This window comes from Colossoma macropomum, unplaced genomic scaffold (assembly GCF_904425465.1).
Source record: "Colossoma macropomum unplaced genomic scaffold, Colossoma_macropomum, whole genome shotgun sequence".
In the NCBI taxonomy this organism is placed as follows: Eukaryota; Metazoa; Chordata; class Actinopteri; order Characiformes; family Serrasalmidae; genus Colossoma; species Colossoma macropomum.
The window spans coordinates 21,771,569-21,793,343 of record NW_023494806.1 but is presented as its reverse complement, the minus strand read 5'-3'; the positions used below and the strand labels follow the sequence as shown (position 1 = coordinate 21,793,343).

Here is a 21,775-nt window from a genome sequence, read left to right as displayed (position 1 = left end):
AGTAGACTCTCGTCCACTGCCAACTTGAGTTGCTTCTTCATCAGCCCAATGGTGATAGTGTGCTTACATCACATGGTATCAGCTGGTATCAGATGTTGGTATCAGTGCGTTTTTATGATCATGAGTCGAGTAAATAAGTGCAGCATCGGGTCAGTACCTGATACCAGTATCAGTATTGATGCATCTCTATTTCTTATAGCGTAAATGTTTTACACTGAACATTGTTAATGACTAAACAGCTGACTGAGCTTTATGATTTTATGACTGTATCTGGCTCTTAGTTTAAATAAAATGAAAAGTTTATGAAAAAACTGGAATATCCATTATGAATATTAATCACTGTGTCATGCGTCACTCTAAACAGGCTACACTCCAGGCCTATTGTGATTGGGTTCAGTGAAAGTTCAGTGATAGTTTTGAGATGCTACAAAATAAAAGTCTGAAGCTGCTTCTTTGACACTTTCCCAGTGGTCATTGTAAAGCGTTTTACCAAAAGCAGAATGAACCAAAATAGAAAAGTGGATAATCAAGCAAAATGGGAAACAGTTTCCAAATTAAAAGGTAATGAAGAAACATGTTTGTGTAACATAAGCAGTGTTTGACTGATCTCTTCACTCAGAATCAGTTCAGAATCATTCATCATCTGCTTCACCATCTCTGTCCTAAAAACACAAATACAAAATCATCATTAGTGTACAAAATATATTATTATTATTACTATTATTATTATTAAATTCAATGACTCAGTTCAGTGTGGATCCTCTTAGTAAAGATTGTACAAGTTGGCTAACAATGATTCTATTAAACAAAACAACTAAATAATTCATTTTTAATGTGAGGTAAGATTCATAAACGCTTACTTACACACTCGGGAGGTTTCCAAACATCTGTGGGAACCTGAGAAGCTGATGATGTAGAATACAAATTAACATCAAAATTACACAGAATTACATCATCATATACAGTGTTGTGTATAATTATGCAGTAAAAAGCTCAGCAAAGATCATCATGTTATCCTATCTGACTATTATTTTAGTGGGTCAGGGATTACATGAGGGCTGTGCAGCACCACATATTGTATATATGTGTATGTTTTTGAATGTTTCAACCAAGCTGCACAGTTTGAGGACTGTACTAAAAAAAACTATAAAAAACACATCTAAGTTGTTCTAGAAATGAACCTCTTGTATTAAACATTTCCGTTAGGTATGATAGTTTAGTGTAAAGTTAAATTATTTGACATTTATTTGTTATTGTTCATAAAGACGTTTGCTCTGTTGAGCAGCACTGGCTGCATAAAGACAATAGCATATTAGCAAGCAGTACTTTTCCAAATTAACTGTGTCCCAACACAAACCCAACAACCAGTACAACACTTCCTTATAGACCACCCACTACTCTGATGAGATATACAGGTTTACAGAACCCTCAGGCACATCTTTTTATATCTAGAACTTCAGATTCACAGTACATTCAAAGGAACACCAGATCAATGTAAAAAACAACAAAACAAAACTCTGAAAGCTTGACCAGGTAATGGAGGATGGTGGAACAGTTGCTAAGCAGTGATTGGAGGAGAAAATGTTGTGACGTTTAGGGATGCTGTGGAGAGCAGAGAGGTTGAAAATAGTTCATTTTTTGTTGTTCTGCTTGTAAAGCTCACATCACGATTCAGAACAACTGTTTAGATTTTTCCTAATTGCTCACTGGGGCCCCCTAGTGGCTCAGTAAATCTTCAGTTAGTAATCCAGTGGTGTTGGGACGTGTTTATTTCCTTCTCTTACCAGACGGCTGCTGCTTCTTCATCCACACCAAAACTCCAACACAGATAATAACGAGGAGAACAGAAACTACTGCACCAACGATGATACCAATCAAGACTCCACCTGAAACTGAATTGGTTAAAGATCATTATTATTATAAATGGCTCACCAGTGGCTTTCATAACTGAATATACGTCTTATTTCTCTGACCTCTGAGATCAGACACCAGTAACACCAGCTCCTTCTCCAGGCCGCTGTGCTGAATGATGCAGGTGTATTCATTCTTGTCCAGTTCCTCAGGTGTGACAGTCAGAACGCTCCTCTTCTGGAAGGTTCCATCCTGGTTGGGTAGCGTCTCTCTGAGCTCCACGTCCTCATGCAGAACCTCTCCATTCTTCTGCCAGGAGATCATCACTGCTTTGGGGAAGAAACCTGTAGCATGACACACCACTGGAGAAGAACAGTCCTTCTGGAACAGAGACCCCTCAGGAGGGACTGGAGAGAGAGAGAGAGAGAGAGAGAGAGACAGAGAGAGAGAGAGAGAGAGAGAGAGAGACACAGAGAGAGAGAGAGAGAGAGAGAGAGAGAGAGAGAGACAGAGAGAGAGAGAGAGAGAGAGAGACAGAGAGAGATGGGGTTAACATTATCATCAAAATGGGACATTATGACAGGTTTGTGGCAGTTTGTTATGTTTCACTAGTGTTGCTTGCATTGCAGATGAAGACTAATGATCACGCATCCCATCTTGTCTCATGACTGAACTACAGCAGCTGCTTCAAAATATCAACACTGATCAGTCATTTTATCTATGGGTCATATTTAGAAATTAATACAGAGATAGGAGCACAGAGAGGAGATGATGAGGTGTCAGGTCTTGCTTTTACAGTGTTATCTTGTGAGTGAGGTTGAACACTGTCTAGCGCGCTCATGGCAAGGTGACGTGAATTATAGGAATTTGAGTGAGGCATAGTGGGTGCCAGATGGACGGGACCTTCTATTTCTGAAGTTGTGCAGGCATTTAACATTCCTCAATCCACAGTGTCATGTGTGAACCGGGAATACGCCATAGAAGGCATTACCACCCACAGCGGACAGCGCAGTGGCTGCCCACGGGTGCTTAATGAACATGACCAGTGGTGTCTGGCTGGAACTGTCCATGTGAACTGACAAGCGACTCTGACAGAAATCACATACAATGCAGGCGGCTCCACACACACATCCCACAGGTCAGTGCAGTGTTCTTTAGCTTCCATGGGATTTGGGAGCAGAAGATCCACCAGATTGCCTCTGTTAACACCACAACACCGGACACCGCGCCTCACCAAAGCTTGTAGGGTTGCTAACTGGACCCTAGAGGACTGGCAACATGTGTTGTGGTCTGATGAGTCATGGTACCAGTTGTTTCAGGCTGATGATAGGGTTCATGTGTGGTGCAGACCCCATGAAGCCATGGACCCCAGTTGTCAACAAGGCACTGTGCAGGCTGGTACTGGTTCCATACTGGTGTGGTGTGCGTTCTCATGGCATGGGTTGGATCCACTGGTCTGCCTGAACACATCATTGACCAGTGATCACTATGTTTTACTGCTTGGTGACCATTTTCAGCCCTTCATGGACTTCACGTACCCCCAAAAACGATGGGATGTTCCAGCAGGATGATGCACATCAGGTCCAAGTTGTCCTGAACTGGTTTGAGGATCATTCTGGACAGTTCTGATAAATGGTGTGGCCTGCACGTTCGCCCTAACCGAGCATTTATGGGAGGTAGTGGAGAGGCCGATTCACACCCGAGATCCTGCACCTACAAACACCACAGTGTTGTGGATGGCTATCCAGACAGCATGGCTCAACATCCCTCCAGACGTCTTCTGTCCAATTGCGGAATCGATGCCACATCGAGTTCCTGCACTTCCTGCACTACTAGTTCCTGTCCCACAATATTGTGCAGCAGTATTTAATTTGCCCACTCTTCACTTTTGTGCATTCTACTGTCACTTTAGCTCTTCCAGTCTTAAAAGTAGCAAACAAGTTACATCTGAGTACCCAAACTCACATTAGCTGCCCTGCAACTTTCTTTCTAATGTGCATCTCTAAAAGGAGGAATATCTGAGGAAAAGAAGCTTATGAAAAGAGCTTATCAGTATGCTTATTAGTTATTACTAGCTTGTGAAAAGGCTACTGTTGAATGGTTAACAATGTTGGAAATTGTGAGTTAATAAGCTGAACTTCACATTGTGGTCCCAGGATGGTCATTACGTCCCAGGAGCGTTTAAGTGGACTCACCAGATTAGCCATGAGCTTTCTTATGATGACATCATTTACCTCAAAAAAAATATAGAAAAATTTAATTTCAAATCTGAGATTTTTTTTATCATTAACTTATTAAGTAAGTTAATGTAACAGAAGAACTACTGTGTTAACATTAGCAGCAGATGACTGTTATAAAGAGAATCAAGGGGGTGTTGGTGGAGGATGTAGATGTGCGGTTTAAGTTGAGGTTATGGGTAAATCAGGTTTTGCTCAGGACCCCAGTAAAGCTAAGATCAGCACAGTAACAGATCAACTCACACACTTTACCTTTCCTCTCCAGAGTTTCTCTGCCGAATTTCACATACTTCTGTAACCACTGGATACATTCAGTCTCCAGAAAGTTCTTATGGCCTTTGGCTTTAGCTGTATTCTCCTCCTGTTTGGTAATAACAGCTTTATCATTGGCTGCAGTCCAGGTGAGAGTGTTCAGATCCAGAGTGAGCCAGTCTTTTCCATCATAACCGTATCGGCTGTATCCTCTCTTGGTTCCATCATCATGCAGCTCACAGCCGACCATAAACTGCCATGTGTGAATCCCTGCAGAGACAGACATGAACACATCAACATGAGTCTTCTTCCTTTCTTTATTTAAACATCATTAGGAAAAAATGTTTTATTGTTTGAATGAATATAAATCTTTTCATAAGATTGTAAATACAAAGATTTACATTTGAATGTCATAAGTTTACATACACTTAGGTTGAAGTCACATTTATCCCCTCCACAGATTCCATGTCAACAAACTACAGTTTTAGCAAATTGTTTAGAATATCTACTTTGTACATGACACAAGCAATTTTTCAACAAATGTTTACAAACAGATTATTTCACTTATAATTCACTTTATCAAAATTCCAGTGGCTCAGAGGTTCACATACACCAAGTTGACTGCGCCTTTAAATAGCTTGGAAAATTCCAGGAAATGATATCATGGCTTTCGAGGCTTCTGATGGGCTGATTGGCATCATTTGAGTTCATTTTTGGAGAAATGTCCTCTAGTCTGATGAAACAAAAACGGAAGTATTTGGCCATAATGACCATTGTTATGTATGGAGGCAAAAAGGGGAGGCTTACAAGCCAAAGAACACCATCCCAACTGCGAAGCATGGGGGTGGCAGCATCATGTTGTGGTGGTGCTTTGCTGCAGGAGGGCCTGGTGCTCTTCACAACATAGATTGCATTATGAGGAAGAAAATTATGTGGAGATATTGAAGCAACATCTCAAGACATCAGTCAGGAAGTTAAAGCTTAGGCGCAAATGGGTTTTCCAAATGGACAATGATCCCAGGCTTACTTCCAAAGTTGTGGCAAAATGGCTTAAGGAGAACAAAGTGAAGGTAATGGAGTGACCATCACAAAGCCCTGACCTCAATCCCATAGAAAATTATGGGCAGAACCATAAAAGTGTGTGTGAGCAACGGGATTTACAAACCTGACTCAATCACATCAGTTCTGTCAGGAGGACTGGGCCAAAATTCCAGTAACTTATTGTGAACTGCTACCAGAAACGTTTGACCCAAGTTAAACAATTTAAAGGCAATACTACCAATACTAACCATGTGTATGAGCCTCTGGGAATGTGATGAAAGAGTGACATTCTTAAAATGTATTAGTAATCCTAACTGGCCTGAGAAAGGGAATGTGTACTATGATTAAATGCCAGACTGGGGCTTGCTTTGTGAATCATATAGGGAGACACTGGGGACACTACTACATTACAGACTACAGTGCTGCCCATTGATTTCCTCTGTTTTTGCATATCTGTCACACTTAACTGGCTCAGTGTAAGGAAAGGATAAAATGCTCCCTAGTTACTCAAAAAATTAGCCAAATTTAATTGATAATTGGGATCAATTAAATTACACACATCCAGGTCAGTGATGGTTCATGAGTGTCCTGACCACTGAAGAACAGGGTAAAAGGGGGCTAACAAAGTATCAGAGAAACAGATGGACTACAGTCTGTAACTGTAGAACTACAAAGTGCACCTATATAGTAAGTGGAGCTGATAAAATGGACAATGAGTGTAGAAACAAGGAGGTGGTCAGGATGTTATGCCTGATCGGTGTGTATCATTAATTCAAATCATCACTACTTTTCTCATTCATAATTCAGCTGTGCCATCGTGTCTCTAATTGCCTGATATCATTTTATTTCCCAATGGCCCACCAAAACCCCTCTGAGAGAGTAAGAATGGGCAGTATAGATTGTCTCCAGAAATGAAATTTAATCTTCTAATAAAAATCTTTTAATACAGAATACTTTGTTCAAGAATATATTCCTCCCACTTAGGAATACTAGTTCTTTGGCTCTTGTGTCTCTGTGAGGCCTGTGACATTTTTCTTGAGAAGGACGCTGAGACTTAAGATGAGGACTTTTTGATGCCCATCTCCTATCTATCCTAACAGACATGGTGGCAGCTGGTGGTACAGCAGTTGAAACAGGGTTTTCCATCTTTGTATAACTGGGTGAAAGGTGACCATTTGGGAACCTTCAAGGCCTTCAGCCTGACTGAGAGCGACTCCTGCTGAAGTCATTAAGAGGGACACTATCTTTGTTGACTGAATATCACCAATGACGCTGTAGTTAGTTTTGCTTCTGAGCCCAACTAACTGCCATATCGAACTCAAAACCATAAAATATGAATGGGAATATACTTCACTTAGACTTCACCTCTAAAAATTTCTAGGGGTACCGATAATTGTGGCACACATAGGTTTAAGAAATATTTTTACTTCAAGACAAGATTTATTTTTTTCTTTCAATCATTACACTTCAAATAAAGTTTAGATTTTTGCTAATATTTTGAATGCCAGATCAAAAGGATAAAGTAATTAAGAATAATCATTTTGCTCATGATTACCAGGGGTGCCAATATTTGTGGAGGGCACCCTATTTCCTTTAGCCATTTTAGATGCACGTGAGAGAGAAATGTGACGCAGCTGAGGTAAACAGTTTGTACTTAATGGCCCACTGAGTCGTCTTCTCACAGTGGAATGATGGACAGAAACACCTGTGGATTTTTCAGATCTGAATCAAGAGTGATTATATAAACGAAAGGGTCTCTGACTTTTGCACAGAGACATGCACACACATACATAAACATACACACATACCTTCACTGTGATTGAAGAGCTGCATTGCTGTAGCTATACAGACTTTGAAGTCGATCTGATAAAACTGTGAAATCTCTGTTATCTTGTTCCAGTGCTCTTCATCCTTATTGTCCTTCAGCCACTCTCCCGTTAGGGTCACTCTCTCGCTGTTACTGTCAAAATACCCGCCTTGAAGTCCATCCACGTGTCCAACAACAGTGAACTCTGGACAGCTGATTCCTGGTGTGACTCCAGTGAAGAAGTAGTCCAGAGAGTGGGAGTCTGTAGAGATGAATAAACTATAATTTAAATTATTTCTCAGATACCTGTAAATCAAAAATTGTTACACTGTAAAAAATGGTGTTTTATCTTTAGAAAGTTAGTGACCATGGTGCTTTAAAATTCTGAGTCACCTGAACAAATAATAAGTCGATAGAGCTGTTAACAGGAAGTTTGTTTAACTCAAATATTAAGGCAGCACAGTAAGTTAAGTTAATACACTATACTAATGCAGTGTGTTCCTGAACTGATCACTGTGACTTCCAAATGAAAAGACAATTGAAGCAATAAACACACATTACTTCATTATATTATGTTGACATATTTTCTTTTTCAATAATATATTTAGTATAAAGATACCGTGGAATTCTAATAATGGCTTGCAGATTAAATGCAAAGAAGTCACTGTTAAAACATCAGCAGCTGGCAGATAAAATAAACTCTTCAATGCTAGAAACAAAAAAAGCTTAAGCTTCATAATAAAAATGCTCTGTGGGTTTTATTTCTTTAACAGAGGTCACATAAACAGCATGTCCAGTTTTCTCAGACTCAGTGCAGGTGAAACAAACGGCCAGGACACTTGGAAAATGACTGCAGAACAGCTTCTATTTAAATCCTCACTGGTGGAACCTTTTAGTGAGCTTCCAGGAAGCTTTCTGAAAAGGACAGTTCTCTGAGGAACCTGCAATAATTCACAAGGTTCCTTGAGCAACCGTTTTATCAAGCATAGTCTGAAAAATCTTTGGCGGTTTTAAGGAACCGTTCTCAGACTGCCAGGTTTTAGGATTTGAGGCCTACTATTGACCAAACTCAGCAAATCTTTTAGTTACTAAACGATCCTGATGGAATACAAGAGGATTTTGAGGAACTCTAGAAAGTGTAGGGTTCTTAAAATAGACCCTTTAATAAGTTCTTCCAAAGGTGCTTGAGGGCTCTCTCAAAAGAAGAGAGTTCCTAAAGAAACCTAGAACTGAAGTGTGATGGAACCCACTTAGGTTTCTGCAAAAGCTTGTAGACCATAAAGGGCTCCTCCAGTAACCCCATTATATGGGAAGGTAATTTGAGTCACCTTAAATGTAGTTTTTTGTTCTTTGAGTACCTTATCGGATATTTAAGGCATTTGTAATTTTTACAGTGTACATCTAGTCATTAGTATCATTTAAAAGCAAAACACACCACTGATGCTGGCAGTATCAGTAATGGAGGATGCCTCCAGCAAACTACAGTGGGCAGTGATTGCAAAATAACTGTTGATAAATCAACCAGCAGCAAACTAACAAAAACAATAATAAATAACAAATAACACAGTGGAACGCTCTATTTCCTCTCTTAACAAGATGTAACGTTTTTCTTTTTTCATTTCAGTAACTGAAAAAAGACACAGTTCGTATAAAACATCCATTTAAATGATGAATTCAGCTTTTTGTATTTTCCATTTTTAACAATAAAACTGCAAATATGATGGACAAAATATAAAAAGTTCCCAATTTTTAAACGCTCAGCCGTGGATGACCACCGGTTTTACAAAGACCACAGCTTAAGAAGAGGATAAGTGGATGACAACGTCTTAGGAAGTGACCAGATCAATAAACACAATAAACTCATGTGTTTATCAGACATGTGCCAGGAAAGATTAGACTACAACTTTAGAAAACAAATTAGAAAACAATGACTGGATTGTCTGAACTAATACAAATATTCCCCATAATTCACCTCAAACACATTACTGTCAGGCCATTAAAAACACTGTAACGTTCAATATGCAAAAGAACGAGAATTATTATTATTATTATTATTATTATTATTATTATTATAGAGCTTTTTATAGGTCCACCTCAAAGCTATAATCACAGTGACAAAACACATCCAACCCCAACACATGTAAGTTTAATTTAAAGGTTTGTAAACTTTTTCATGCCAGGATTCACACAAAGAGGTAGTATTTGTCTTAAAACCCACCACATTTTGTTATAAAGTGAAATAAACCACAAGCTCATCATTTACACAAACACAAGCTCGTTATTTAGTTTCCAGTTCAGTTTTACTCAACATACTGTTCTTTCAACCAACAAGCTCAATAACGTGCCATGATAAAGTAATGAAACATGTATAGGCCTCCACTTTTACATACTATTAAGATTGTAAAAGGTAAAATATGATAAAATAAGGACAAGAAGACAGAAGATTCAGAAACACACCCATATGGTCGCCAGGAGTGGACATTATGTCCTTCATTTAAATTTGTTCTGATCCATGTTGTCAGATTAGTAAGTTAGCTCAATATTCTGATCACTGCTGCTTTCAGTGACAAGTGACTTCTTTTTAGCTGCATGAAGCTCATAATACAAAGAAAAGACAGACTTTTGGAGCAGTTTGGAAATGGGATTACCTATTTATTAGACCTACGCAGTACCCAATGGTAATTACAAGTGGTAGATGCTTCCCCTGATCAAAAAACAAAAATTAGAGCCTTCTTTCAGCTGGCTTAAGAGTCTTCCTTCCAAGGCCATGTTTTATTTAATAGTGACTTTCTTTTTGCCACGCTCCAATGAAGTCGCAACTGGTGAAGCGAGCAACAGTTGCACAGTCTCTACATTCTCAGCCAATGAAGACCTCAGGAAAACAATGACCAATTCTCATTAGACTGGAAGAGGCTCCAAAACAATTTCCAACACTTTCCTTCACTGATCAGGCAGATCGAAACAGAGGAAAGTGAACACCACTGTTACCCTCCCCAGCAGCAGTCAGCCAACAAAAGTGACTCCAAGAATAAGGCACGTAATATTCTGAGAGATCAACACCTAAGGATCTGCAGGCCTCTCTTACACTGGCTATTGTTTCAGTTTACAATCCAGCAAACACTGAACAAGAATAGTATGTATGGAATGATAGGATGGAGAAATCCACTATTATTATTTTTGGAATTTTACAGGGGAATGTTAGGGCATCCATCCAGAGTGCTGCTGGCCGTCCATCTCTGTCCTCTCGGTTCCCTCTCTGCTCTTTTCAAAGACGCCCCCACCAACTCCAAATCAACATCAGCTGGCTTTCATTAAGAGCAGCATGTGCACTTAACCTGGAAGGGAGTTCACTAACAAATCTTAAACATAAAGTCTATTAAAGTGGCCTCACTGTGGGACCGGATGTGGTGCCCAGGAGGTGGGGCTTGGGACTCGGACACCAACCCCTCAGCACTTTGGGGTTCAGGGCATCATCATGGCCCGGGGAATGGGCCGGTGGCACAAATACATAAGAACTTATATACAGGGATATGTAATTTTCCATCTGCCACTTATTTGCACTTCATATCTAAATCTGTGCAAATCTGTAAGTCAGAGGGAGAAAAAAGATGTGATTGACAAAGAATGAGCAACACAATTAGTGTAGTGTAGTAGTGTAGTAACAGAATACACTGTGGAGTGACATACACTCTTGTATAGGATATACAAGGAATTAGCTTGTATGCGAAAAATGATCCGTGTGTCTGTATAGTTCTGCAGCCAAAATCACATCATTCACTCACATGTTTATATCTAGAGTGTGCATCTTAAAGTATTCATTATGAGGCAGGTGTGCCTCACTGACAGAGAACAGCAGGTGGAACACCATATTTATGCTGGTAAACAAGAGAACATTCAGGTGAGTAGTAATCACAGAGGGAACTGAATGTATTAAAGGCTTTCATCCTGGCCAAAGGTTTCTCACAGGAATGTGGCACACAGTAATGCTTTTATCATCATTTTGTAAAGTGAATCTTTGACAAAAGGTTGTTTTGTGCCAAGTGTTATGCTGTATTACAAATCTGTAAATAGGAACAAACCCATTGTTCTTTATCAAACATTGAGCATTGTGCATGTTAATGCTGAAAAAAATTAAAATTCATGTAAAACCAATACCTTCTCAGTTCTGTTGTTACACTGTGTATGCAATGACAATTGGAAATGGCTGTGCTTGCAGAAGGAAGCAACTATAGCAGAATTTGAAAGAAAATGTTAGCAGTGATTTAATTAAAAAGGCAGTGAATTAGATCTATTTTGATCTGTATTTAAACAAAAGCAGTACAAGGACAAGATATGTAATGTAATCTTATCGACTTCATTGTTCCAAAACTTCACACATTCCGAAAAAGTTGGGATATGAACAGTTTAAGACTAGGAACATTGTGAAATGTTCAGAAAACATTAAAAAAAAGAGGTGATCGTGTTTTGTTATAAAAGGAGCGTCCAGGAAAGGCGGAGTCCTTTATGAGCAAGGATGGTTCGAGACCCGCCACTTTGCCAAAAATGCATCAGCATATATTCCAATTGTTTAAAATAAACTTTTTTTTTACTGAGCTTTTTGCAGGGATTTTGGTATTTCACTCTCAACTGTGTATATTAAATGATGTAGGGAATCTGTAAACATCTCACATGCACAGTGGAAGCCATACGTCAACAACATCCAGAAACACTGCCAACTTCTCTGGGCTCGAGCTCATCTGAAATGGACTGATGCTTAGTGGAAAGGTGTACTGTGTTCTGACGAGTCAACCTTTCACATTATTTATGGTAATAATAGATGTTGTGTTCTCTGTCCAAAGAATAAAAGAACCATCCAAATTGTTACCCACATTAAGATCAAAGGCCAGCGCTTGTCATGGAATGGGGGGTGTTAGTGGGTAACTTGGTATCTATTAAAGCTCTAAAAACACTGAAAGATATATACACATTTTGGAACAACATATGCTGCCTTTTAGATGACATCTTTTTCAGGGATGTCCATGCTTAACATGACAACACCAAGAAACATTCTGTACATGTTACAACAGCATAGCAGCATAATCAGAGAGTGAGGGTGCAAGACTGACCTGCCTGTCTCTTATTGAACCTGTGTGGTGCCGAAGTGTAAAAAAAGGTCCCATTCAGTTGCACAGCTGAAGACTTATTTAACAGAAGAATGGCTAAAAATGACACTTTCTAAACTGAATCAGTTTGTGTCTTTAGTTTCCAAACATTCATTAAGTGTTGTTAAAGGGGAAGGTGATGAAGCACATTGCATTTGTCACTGCCAAGGGTGGCACAACCAGTTATTAGGTTTAGGGGGACAGTTTTCACATGTTTTGAATAAATCTTTACCTTCAGTTAATAATCATTTAAAAGCTGCATTTTGTGTTTACTTATGTCATCTTTGTCTTATATTAAAATTAGTTGGATCTGAAACATTTAAATGTGACAAATTAGCAAAAATAGAAAAAAAAAGCAGGTGAGGGGCACACACTTTTTCACACCACTGTAACTTGACTGTGTTATAATTTGTGCCTGCTCCACTTTTTTCCCACACAGTCTAGTCATCAAGCCACGCGCTGATCACTATCAAAAAGTAAATAATGTTCAAAAACGTACTTTTATGAATTCATTTGTAGTAAAAGTTTATTTATGTAGTGCTTTTAACAACAGGCGCTGTCACAAAGCAGTTTTACAGAAAATCATGGCCCACTTGAGTCAGACAAGAGCAACAGTGGCCACCCATCCTCCTCTGGTCGACCCTGGACAGCAAGACGATAGCACAAAAAGAGCAATATGAACAGAGGATAAGGTTTTACCATTATTATAAAATACTGAATAAAGAGAAAAAGGAAAATCAGCCTGTCATTGGACTACATTGGATTTGGATTTAGATTAAACAGTGATAACCAGTGACTACTGACTTAGAGGCCTATCAGAGAAACAATGAGAAACAGATCAATGAAAATCAGTCACTGTTACCAGTGAAAACCAGGAGCTATTGTTACGAGCGAATCACAGTGAAAAACCACAAACATCAGTGACGCCTGTAATGATGATCTGTTAGTATGAATATATGAAGCGCTCAAAGTATTGTGAGGCAGGTGAAGCAATGTCAGTGATTAAATAGTTAGAGCCTGTGCAGCAACATCATCAAGAGGGTCAGTGGCATGCAGGTGAGGCTTTCTGCACAGAATTGGACATCAGGAAGCTCCATGGTGGTCAAACTGGTCCAGAAAGCGGGCAAGCAGGGTCCACGACCAAGGCAGATAAGGCATCAGCATCAGACCGCACAAGATGGGCAGCTGTTCAGCTCGGCAAAGAAAAGGAAACACATAGAGAGTCAGTTTTGTTAGAAGAGACTGATTACAGTGTTAACAGAGAGCAGCAGAGACTCTGGCAGGCCGAACTATTACAGCCTCTCTAAAAGGGAGAACCAGAAAGGTAACAGGGACATGAAGCTCCCTGAGATGTCCGCACCCCTCCACAAGTTCACTCAGGTACTGAGGGGCGAGGTGGTTTAGAACTTTATATGTCAGTGGCAGAACTGTGTACTCAGTGCAGAATTTAACTGGCAACCGGTTGATAAAACTGGGCTGATATGGTCAAACCTTCTGGTTCTTGTGAGGACTCTGGCTGCAGCGTTCTGGACTAGCTGAAGCTTGTTAAGGCTTCTGCTGGAACATCCAGACAGCAGGGCATTACAGTAATCTAGCCTTGAAGTAATAAATGCATGAACGAGCTTTTCTGCATCCTGTAGAGATAATGCATTTCTTAATTTAGCAATATTGGAGGAAATGATGGAGGAAAGCTATTCTAGCAATATTGGTTATATGTGCATCAAAGGGCAGATCAGGATCTATTGTGACATCAAGGTTTTTTACAGATGTACCTGATGTTACTGAGAAACTATTAAGATCAAGCATTAATTTGGACAGTGTGTTTCTAGCCGCTTTTGGACCAAGAAGAAGAACCTCTGTTTTGTCTGAGTTGAATTCGAGAAAGTTACTCAACATTCAGACTTTTATGTCTTTTACACAGTCCCCAATCTTAGTAAGTTGAATTCAATCATCTGCTTTGGCCGATATATACAAGTGTGTGTCATCAGCCTAGCAGTGGAAATTTATACCATGTTTACTGATAACAGTACCTAGTGGTAGTGTATGTAATGCAAGTAAAAGAGGTCCTAAAACAGAGCCTTGTGGAACACCATACTTTACTTCTGTATGAACAGATGATTCGCCGTTTACATTTAAAAACCTGACAGCGATCAGTCGGGTAAGATCTGAACCAGTGTAAGCAGAAGTTACTGAGGAGGAAATAATTTTAACCAGCTCTTTTTGCTGAAGTAAGGTAAAACATTCTGGCCTCTCTGCAGTAATTACACTGTACTCAAGATCTGGATTGGCTTTGTAGGGCAGCAGGTTTGTAGTGGTTACTTTTAATTTTTTTATACCCTTTATTAATCCCACAACGGGGAAATTCACCTCTGCATTTAACCCATTTGTGCAGTGAAACACCACATACACACTAGTGCAAGCACACACACACTAGGGGGCAGTGAGCACATTTTGGACAATTATATGCTTCCAGCTTTGTGGGAACAGTTTGGGGAAGGCCCTTTTCTGTTCCAGCATGACTGAGCCCCAGTGCATAAAGCAGCTCCATAAAGGCCTGGCTGGGTGAGTTTGGTGTGGAAGAACTTGACTGGCCCTCACAGAGCCCTGACCTCAACCCCATCAAACACCTTTGGGATGTGAGCCAGCATCAGCATCAGTGTCTGACCTCACAAATGCTCTTCTGAATGAATGGACAAAAAAAAATATATATATATATATATATACTATCTGCTACCCAGTGCCAGAGACCCTCTGGTAGCACAGCATTGACGAGTGTGTGATACCCTTTAGCCAGGTGCCAATGATTTCTTCATTGGACAAAACAGATCAGAAATTCTGCCAAAACTTAAGACACAGACTCCACACTGGAGTTTGAGTTATTCAGACAGCGTTATTAAATATAAGAACGTATAATTTTAGGGAGAAACTAGTTTGCATATCTAAATTCTAATTTACTATTTGATAGTTTAAACTTTAATAACTATCAAATATTCAAAGCTTCTGATACTTCCTCAATAGGAGTTTCCAAAAACAGCAACAACGTATTCTGTCCAAACATGTACCCCGAGCCTCTTCAGTTCGTATGAGCATGTCCTCATTCAGCAACTGCATGTTTGCATGTATAGCTTCATGCTGTCAGGCAATATCAATAAAGGCAGGAATGACCACAATGCTTTCTCTACTCTCCACACCTGACTGAGACCATGAGGAGCTTCTTAATCAAGTGAGTTGAATCAGGTGTGCTCAGGTCTGCTGAGACAAAGTATGAAAATATGGACAGTGTGGGGTCACCAGGACTGGGATTGGGATCTCCTGCCTTAACTTAATGAATCCTTAAAGGAACCCAGACTGTAAGATGTGTATGCCTTAAAACGGTGTACATGTCCAATACTATATGACCAAATGGGGATGTTTTGTTCATTATAAAAAAACGGACCAATAGGCAGAATTCCTCTACTAGTATGTTGCCAGTGTCCCACTGTGATGATGTCATGTGGCTACAGTGGAGTTAAATTGAGTTAAATGAGATATTTAGCTCACTGTTCCTCACTGATTGGACAAGAGAGAGAGCAACCATTGATAAAATGGCAGCCTACTAGTAAAAGGGTAAAAGGTTTGTCTATTTTTAATAATAAATAAACTGGTTAATACAATATATTTTAATATTAGTAGACATGTACATGTCTTAACAGTCAGAGTTCCTTCTATAATAATAATAATAATAATAATAATAATAATAACAACATTGGACCACATGCTTATCAGATGCTGACATCTTAGTATGTTTTTTCAATACCTACACATCCCACATTGCTCTCCTATTCGCTTAACCTTGCTTGGAATGTAAATGTCAGAGCATTAATGCCACTTAACTTAAACTGAACTCACTATACTGTCATAAAAATGCACTGTTCAGGTACATTTCTGTACATCAAGGAGCAAAGAGTGATATTCATGAAACTTCTTAGAGTAGGAGCTGATCTAGGATCTGTTCCAGTCATTGGAGATAACAGAGGAATCTGATCTCTCCTACTCTGAGACGCTTCATGAATACAGACCAATGTAAACATACATTTAAAGATATGACATGGTCCTTTACCTCCAACTGTGTACCTGAAATCAGTTTCCCAGAGAAAGGTATTAGTACCATTTTTTAACCAAATGCTTTAAAAAAGAAGAATACAATAAAAGGCTGGAGTCACAGGGTGTACAGAATCAGCTTAATAACACATAACTACAATGGAATACAGTACAATTATGTTCTCTAACTACAGATACTGAAGACGTACCCCTAAGAGTTCCACCCCATAATAGTTTAGTATCTTTTCCACCTCTCATAGCAATTCGTTTCAATATTTAACAAAACTCTTTATCATTATCAGTCACTAGATAGCTAATAGTCATGTAGAGTCATATTTTATCATTATTATGCCCAGATCATCAAGTTATAGTTATGTATGGTTTTTCTTGTTGTTTTGAAAGCACTGGGGACTTGCAGCACAATGATAAATAGGTGTGTGTCTGTTTTTTGGAAGAACGGTTTTAAACATTCCAATAAAGTTGCATAGACTGGGATGAGAATGATGTCCTTTATGTGGTTCTCTTCTATATATATATATATATATATATATATATATATATATTCAATGTCTTTCAAGTATTTATATATCGCTGCTGTCGGGACAAAACCTTGTATCTCCATTTCTGTTGTTTTTCAGTTTTGGACATAATTTGAACATTTGTGTTGAAATTTCATGATGAATGGGCCAAAACAAAAGGCCCAGAATTACTTGGAAAAAAGTCTGGTTCCATTGACTTACATTAAAAGTAAAGTATGTTTTTTCCTGGATCAGACACAGCAGTGCTGCTGGAGTTCTTAAACACTGTGTCCACTCACTGTCCACTCTATTAGACACTCCTACCTTGTCAGTTCACCTTGTAGATGTAAAGTCAGAGACGATAGCTCATCTGCTGCTGCACAGTTTGTGTTGGTCATCCTCTAGTCCTTCATCAATGGTCACAAAACGCTGCCCACAGGACGCTGTTGGCTGGATGTTTTTGGTTGGTGGACTATTCTCAGTCCAGCAGCGACACTGAGGTGTTTAAAAACTGTCTGATCCACTCAGACCAGCGCAACACACATTTACAATGCAAATATAACCATTTCATTTACTATCCAAAATGAACCCACTCTATTCTGAGTTTTTGTTTGTAATGTTGATGATTGCAAAATAGTTGTAGGTCTGAAAAAAAAAATAGCTCTTCAGATTATTATTGTCCATTTTAATCTCCTTTTACAATGATTTTGTGCCTCCTATCCAAGCAGAACCCAACACTGACATTCCCACATTCCAGGATGACCACTGTAGGGTGTCTGTATGTGGCTGGTGCAACAAACAGACCCCCTCCATATGACAAAAGGTGTTCCACAGGCAGGAGTGCACTGACCTACTCTTGGGTCCTGGGGCTGCAGTATACTGATTAGAATTTACATATGACTCATGTTGTGCTGTAAACAAGTAACAGGAGTTTCTTGCTCTTGCATTTTACTATAAAGCCAACGGGGGGAGAAAAACAAACTATCAGATTCAAACAGATCGGACAGATTCCAGACAAGACAGTCAAGGAGCTGCACCCCAGACAGCACTCATGTAGTTCCAGTGTGGTTTTTAAATCAAATGCTAATTTAATATTAAATTTTCTTGTCAGAAGTTATGTGGCATGTTTATATCAGGTGATGATAACAGATTTGGTAATGATTCTTATATTTTAGGATAAAAATACATTTTTCGTTCTTGCCCAAAGTAAGTAAAATGAATGACAGAAAAAAAGGACTAAACTGGGATGCCCTTAGTACCTTTGGTTAGGATAATTAGTTAGGATAAAACATAACTCCACCATATTTCACTACAATTATATTTTTAAAATTGCACTGACTCCTGACTCCAGCCTCTTATTGTATTGTTCTGTTTTAAAACATCAAGTTATGTAAAGGTAAAAATATGTACTGTACCTTCCATTCTAAAAAAGCATATTTAAAGTGCACAGCTGGACCTTAAGACCCCTGTTGTACCTTTGAGAGAACATTTACACTGTTTGTATCTTAGTGAACAAAACTGAAAACTGTACCTGAACAGTGTCTTTATTTCTAACAGTGTTTATGTAATAATAACTGGTTAAAACTGTAAAGCTGACCATAAACCCATCAGGAATGTTACAGTTATCCCTAATGTTGGCTGGGTGGCTTGCTGCCAACTAGGCCTGAATTTAATTTCCTGGAGTCCTCCGTGTTTTTCCACTTTGTAGCAGATGTGGAAAATTACGCAATTCCCAGCTCCGACTTTCCCACTTCAAGCCACAGTCTGCACTAATATACCCTGTTATCTATTATCTGTGATATGTTCAGCATTAAACCCAGAGTTTTAACTGATAATAAATACGACGAGCGTAATTTAGAAGCAGGGAAGCTGCTGGAGCTCAGCTTTAGCCTTTGGACTGACCTGCTGAAGCGAGATGAAGAGTGAAGATGAGGAACAGCAATGACGTCATGACGTATCCTATCCTTCACTGTGGACTGGAACCATAATCAGAGAAATAAACTCCTTAATCCGGACAAAATGATCGAGGAAAGGCTTCTATTTGGGATATTCCTGCTTTCTGCTCTGGAGAGTCAACAAGAAAAATCTGACCAATGAGAATTAGGGATTCTGGAGCTCTGGCCAATAGGAAATAAGGAAGAGTTTCTAGGCGGAAGATCGAAAGTGAAACTACAAGGTTGACTCTCATGTCGCTCCGCTTTATTGACCGCAGCTGACCAGGTCTGACCGCAGTCAAGTTAAATTATATAGTCCGCTACAACTCCGTAAAAACAGTGCATATAACCTTAATAACTGATTATCCAGCGAGATGACAGCAGGCTTAAATCAGCCCACCTGATCAGTGAACATTTCCACAGCTATATTGGTGTCTATTGGTTCTTTACTGGCTAGTTTTTACAGTAAAATGCTGAATAATAGGAGGTTTTGACTTCGGGACAGTGTTATATACACTGCCAATAACCACCAATAACCATGTTTTAGGCAAATTAATAATTTATATGAGGGATATATATATATATATATATATATATATATATATATATATATATATATATATATATATATACAGGTTCACTCTCGGTTGGAGACATCAGAAAGAATGTGATTATGCTCTGTAGGCATGTTTAATAAACTACATGTCAGAATTTCATGGTAACAGTGATAAATATTATAAGTTAAAGTAAATTCGGTATTAGTTGCCATTGAAAGCTTATACAGCTCTTCCTCGCTTTCTTCTTGATCACTAACCTCCAACAGATCTGCTCCTTCAGTCATGTCAGTCTCCTTCAGCTTCTCTCTCTCCCTCTCCCTGCCTTTGTTTAGTAATATATTATATTATTAAACTCAGATTTACGCAAGGAAATAATGTGAATATGAAAATAATTCTTATTTTTTAACTGCTTAAAATTGCATTATGATCAACATTATATGACCTTTTCTCTGACATTAACGTACAGTCAACAATAATATATGGCAAATGCTGCTGTCATTGTTTCCAAATACTGAAGAGAAGTATAAGAACAAAGAATATAAACAGTGTCAATAATGGTATTTCTGTCTCTGTTGGTGAATAAAAACTAAAATTATTTGAACTGTAGTAATGTGCATTTATTTGAGAAGGTGGGGCTAAATTACATTTAAGGGGGTCTAAAGCCCCCTAGAACTGGCCTAGCAATGCCCATAATTGCATTACATCTCAAATCCAAAGGTTGTGCACAGTGGCGTCTCTGGAACAGGGGTATTATAAATTGTAGGGTCAGCAGCGACTCATCAATGAAACTACACACAAACCTGATCCAAACACAAACGCACCCCATCAGTGAAATCACACATTCACAAAACCTGGATATACAGCATCACATTAAAATCCAAAGTTATCCAGCTGTTTATGATCACTGTGGTCTGCAAATACACATCCAAAGCAACATATCAGAGCAGGGAAACACACTTTCCAGGAATTAGGAATAACACGCCTTGTAATAATGCAGATTGACTCACCAGTGATGGTCACTGCTCAAAAAGACAAGATGCAGGACAATCTTTCATCTGGACAAACTGGTGAAAAACTTTTCTCTCACAGTCCACCAATCCATGACTGAATTCAAGTGATAGCAGAGCAAGGGCAGGCAAGGAGAGCAGAAGAGTGTCATTTTAAAAAACAAAAAAGCAACAGAAAAGCATATGTTGTCCAAAAGCAAATGTTAAAATGGGGCTTAAGCTGAGCTTCTTTTGTGGAACTGAAATTGATGAAAATTAGCTGAACTTACTGAAAGCAGCCTGGCTTATTGAATTAGCTCTGTTCGAAGAACAGCAGGTCAGTTTTGCAGTTGGACAGGATGTGAACCAAGATGAGCTCAAACAAATTCACAAATATGCATTTGCACTATTTAGTAGAATCCCCTGCATGTTGTCTTTGTGCTTCAGTCAAAGAGATCAGTTATCATCAGTATTGAGGTACAATTACTATTAGTTATGATACCCAACACCATCCTCACCCCATCCCTCAATACACAACACCATCCTCACCCCATCCCTCAATACACAACACCATCCTCACACCATCCCTCAATACACAACACCATCCTCACACCATCCCTCAATATCTAACACCATCCTCACCCATCCCCCAATACCCAACACCATCCTCACCCATCCCTCAATACCCAACACCATCCTCACACCATCCCTCAATACCCAACACCATCCTCACCCATCCCTCAATACCCAACACCATCCTCACACCATCCCTCAATACCCAACAACATCCTCACACCATCCCTCAATACCCAACACCATCGCCACACCATCCCTCAATACCCAACAACATCCTCACACCATCCCTCAATACCCAACACCATTCTCACCCATCCCTCAATACCCAACACCATCCTCACACCATCCCTCAATACCCAACACCATCCTCACCCCATCCCTCAATACCCAACACCATCCTCACCCATCCATCAATACCCAACACCATCCCCACCCATCCCTCAATACCCAACAACATCCTCACCCATCCCTCAATACCCAACAACATCCTCACACCATCCCTCAATACCCAACACCATCCTCACCCCATCCCTCAATACCCAACACCATCCTCACCCATCCCTCAATACCCAACAACATCCTCACCCCATCCCTCAATACCCAACACCATCTTCACTCCATCCCTCAATACCCAACACCATCATCACTCCATCCCTCAATACCCAACACCATCCTCACCCCATCCCTCAATACCGAGCACCATCCTCACCCCATCCCTCAATACCCAACACCATCCTCACACCATCCCTCAATACCCAACAACATCCTCACCCCATCCCTCAATACCCAACACCA

The 21,775-nt window shown here is 39.5% G+C and overlaps 1 protein-coding gene across 3 annotated transcripts; it reads right to left on the bottom strand.

The window, feature by feature from the left end:
- Positions 1–484: 484 nt before the first annotated feature.
- Positions 485–19,025, bottom strand: LOC118827324 (RLA class I histocompatibility antigen, alpha chain 11/11-like). 3 transcript variants are annotated; one of them, XM_036598642.1, is made up of 7 exons: positions 18,830–19,025; positions 7,190–7,450; positions 4,332–4,610; positions 1,974–2,258; positions 1,785–1,892; positions 865–905; positions 485–662 (listed from the first exon to the last, which is right to left on the bottom strand). In XM_036598642.1, exons 1-7 carry the CDS (start codon positions 18,876–18,878, stop codon positions 633–635), a joined length of 1,053 nt encoding a protein of 350 aa, XP_036454535.1. In that variant the 5' UTR covers positions 18,879–19,025; the 3' UTR covers positions 485–632. The 3 variants fall into 3 exon arrangements, with proteins under 3 accessions (XP_036454535.1, XP_036454536.1, XP_036454537.1); XM_036598643.1 differs by having other exon boundaries at positions 4,341–4,610; XM_036598644.1 differs by lacking the exons at positions 485–662; positions 865–905 and adding an exon at positions 1,336–1,602.
- Between the last annotated feature and the right edge of the window lie 2,750 nt (positions 19,026–21,775).

Excerpts from the sequence above, each read along its gene's own strand:
- LOC118827324 (XM_036598642.1), bottom strand. The coding sequence starts at position 18,878 with ATGACGTCATTGCTGTTCCTCATCTTCACTCTTCATCTCGCTTCAGCA. Across the intron at positions 4,611-7,189 it reads GCTCTTCAATCACAGTGAAG|GGATTCACACATGGCAGTTT; the intron begins GTATGTGTGTAT and ends CTGTCTCTGCAG. Across the intron at positions 2,259-4,331 it reads GGAGAGGAAAGGTAAAGTGT|TCCCTCCTGAGGGGTCTCTG; the intron begins GTGAGTTGATCT and ends CTCTCTCTCCAG.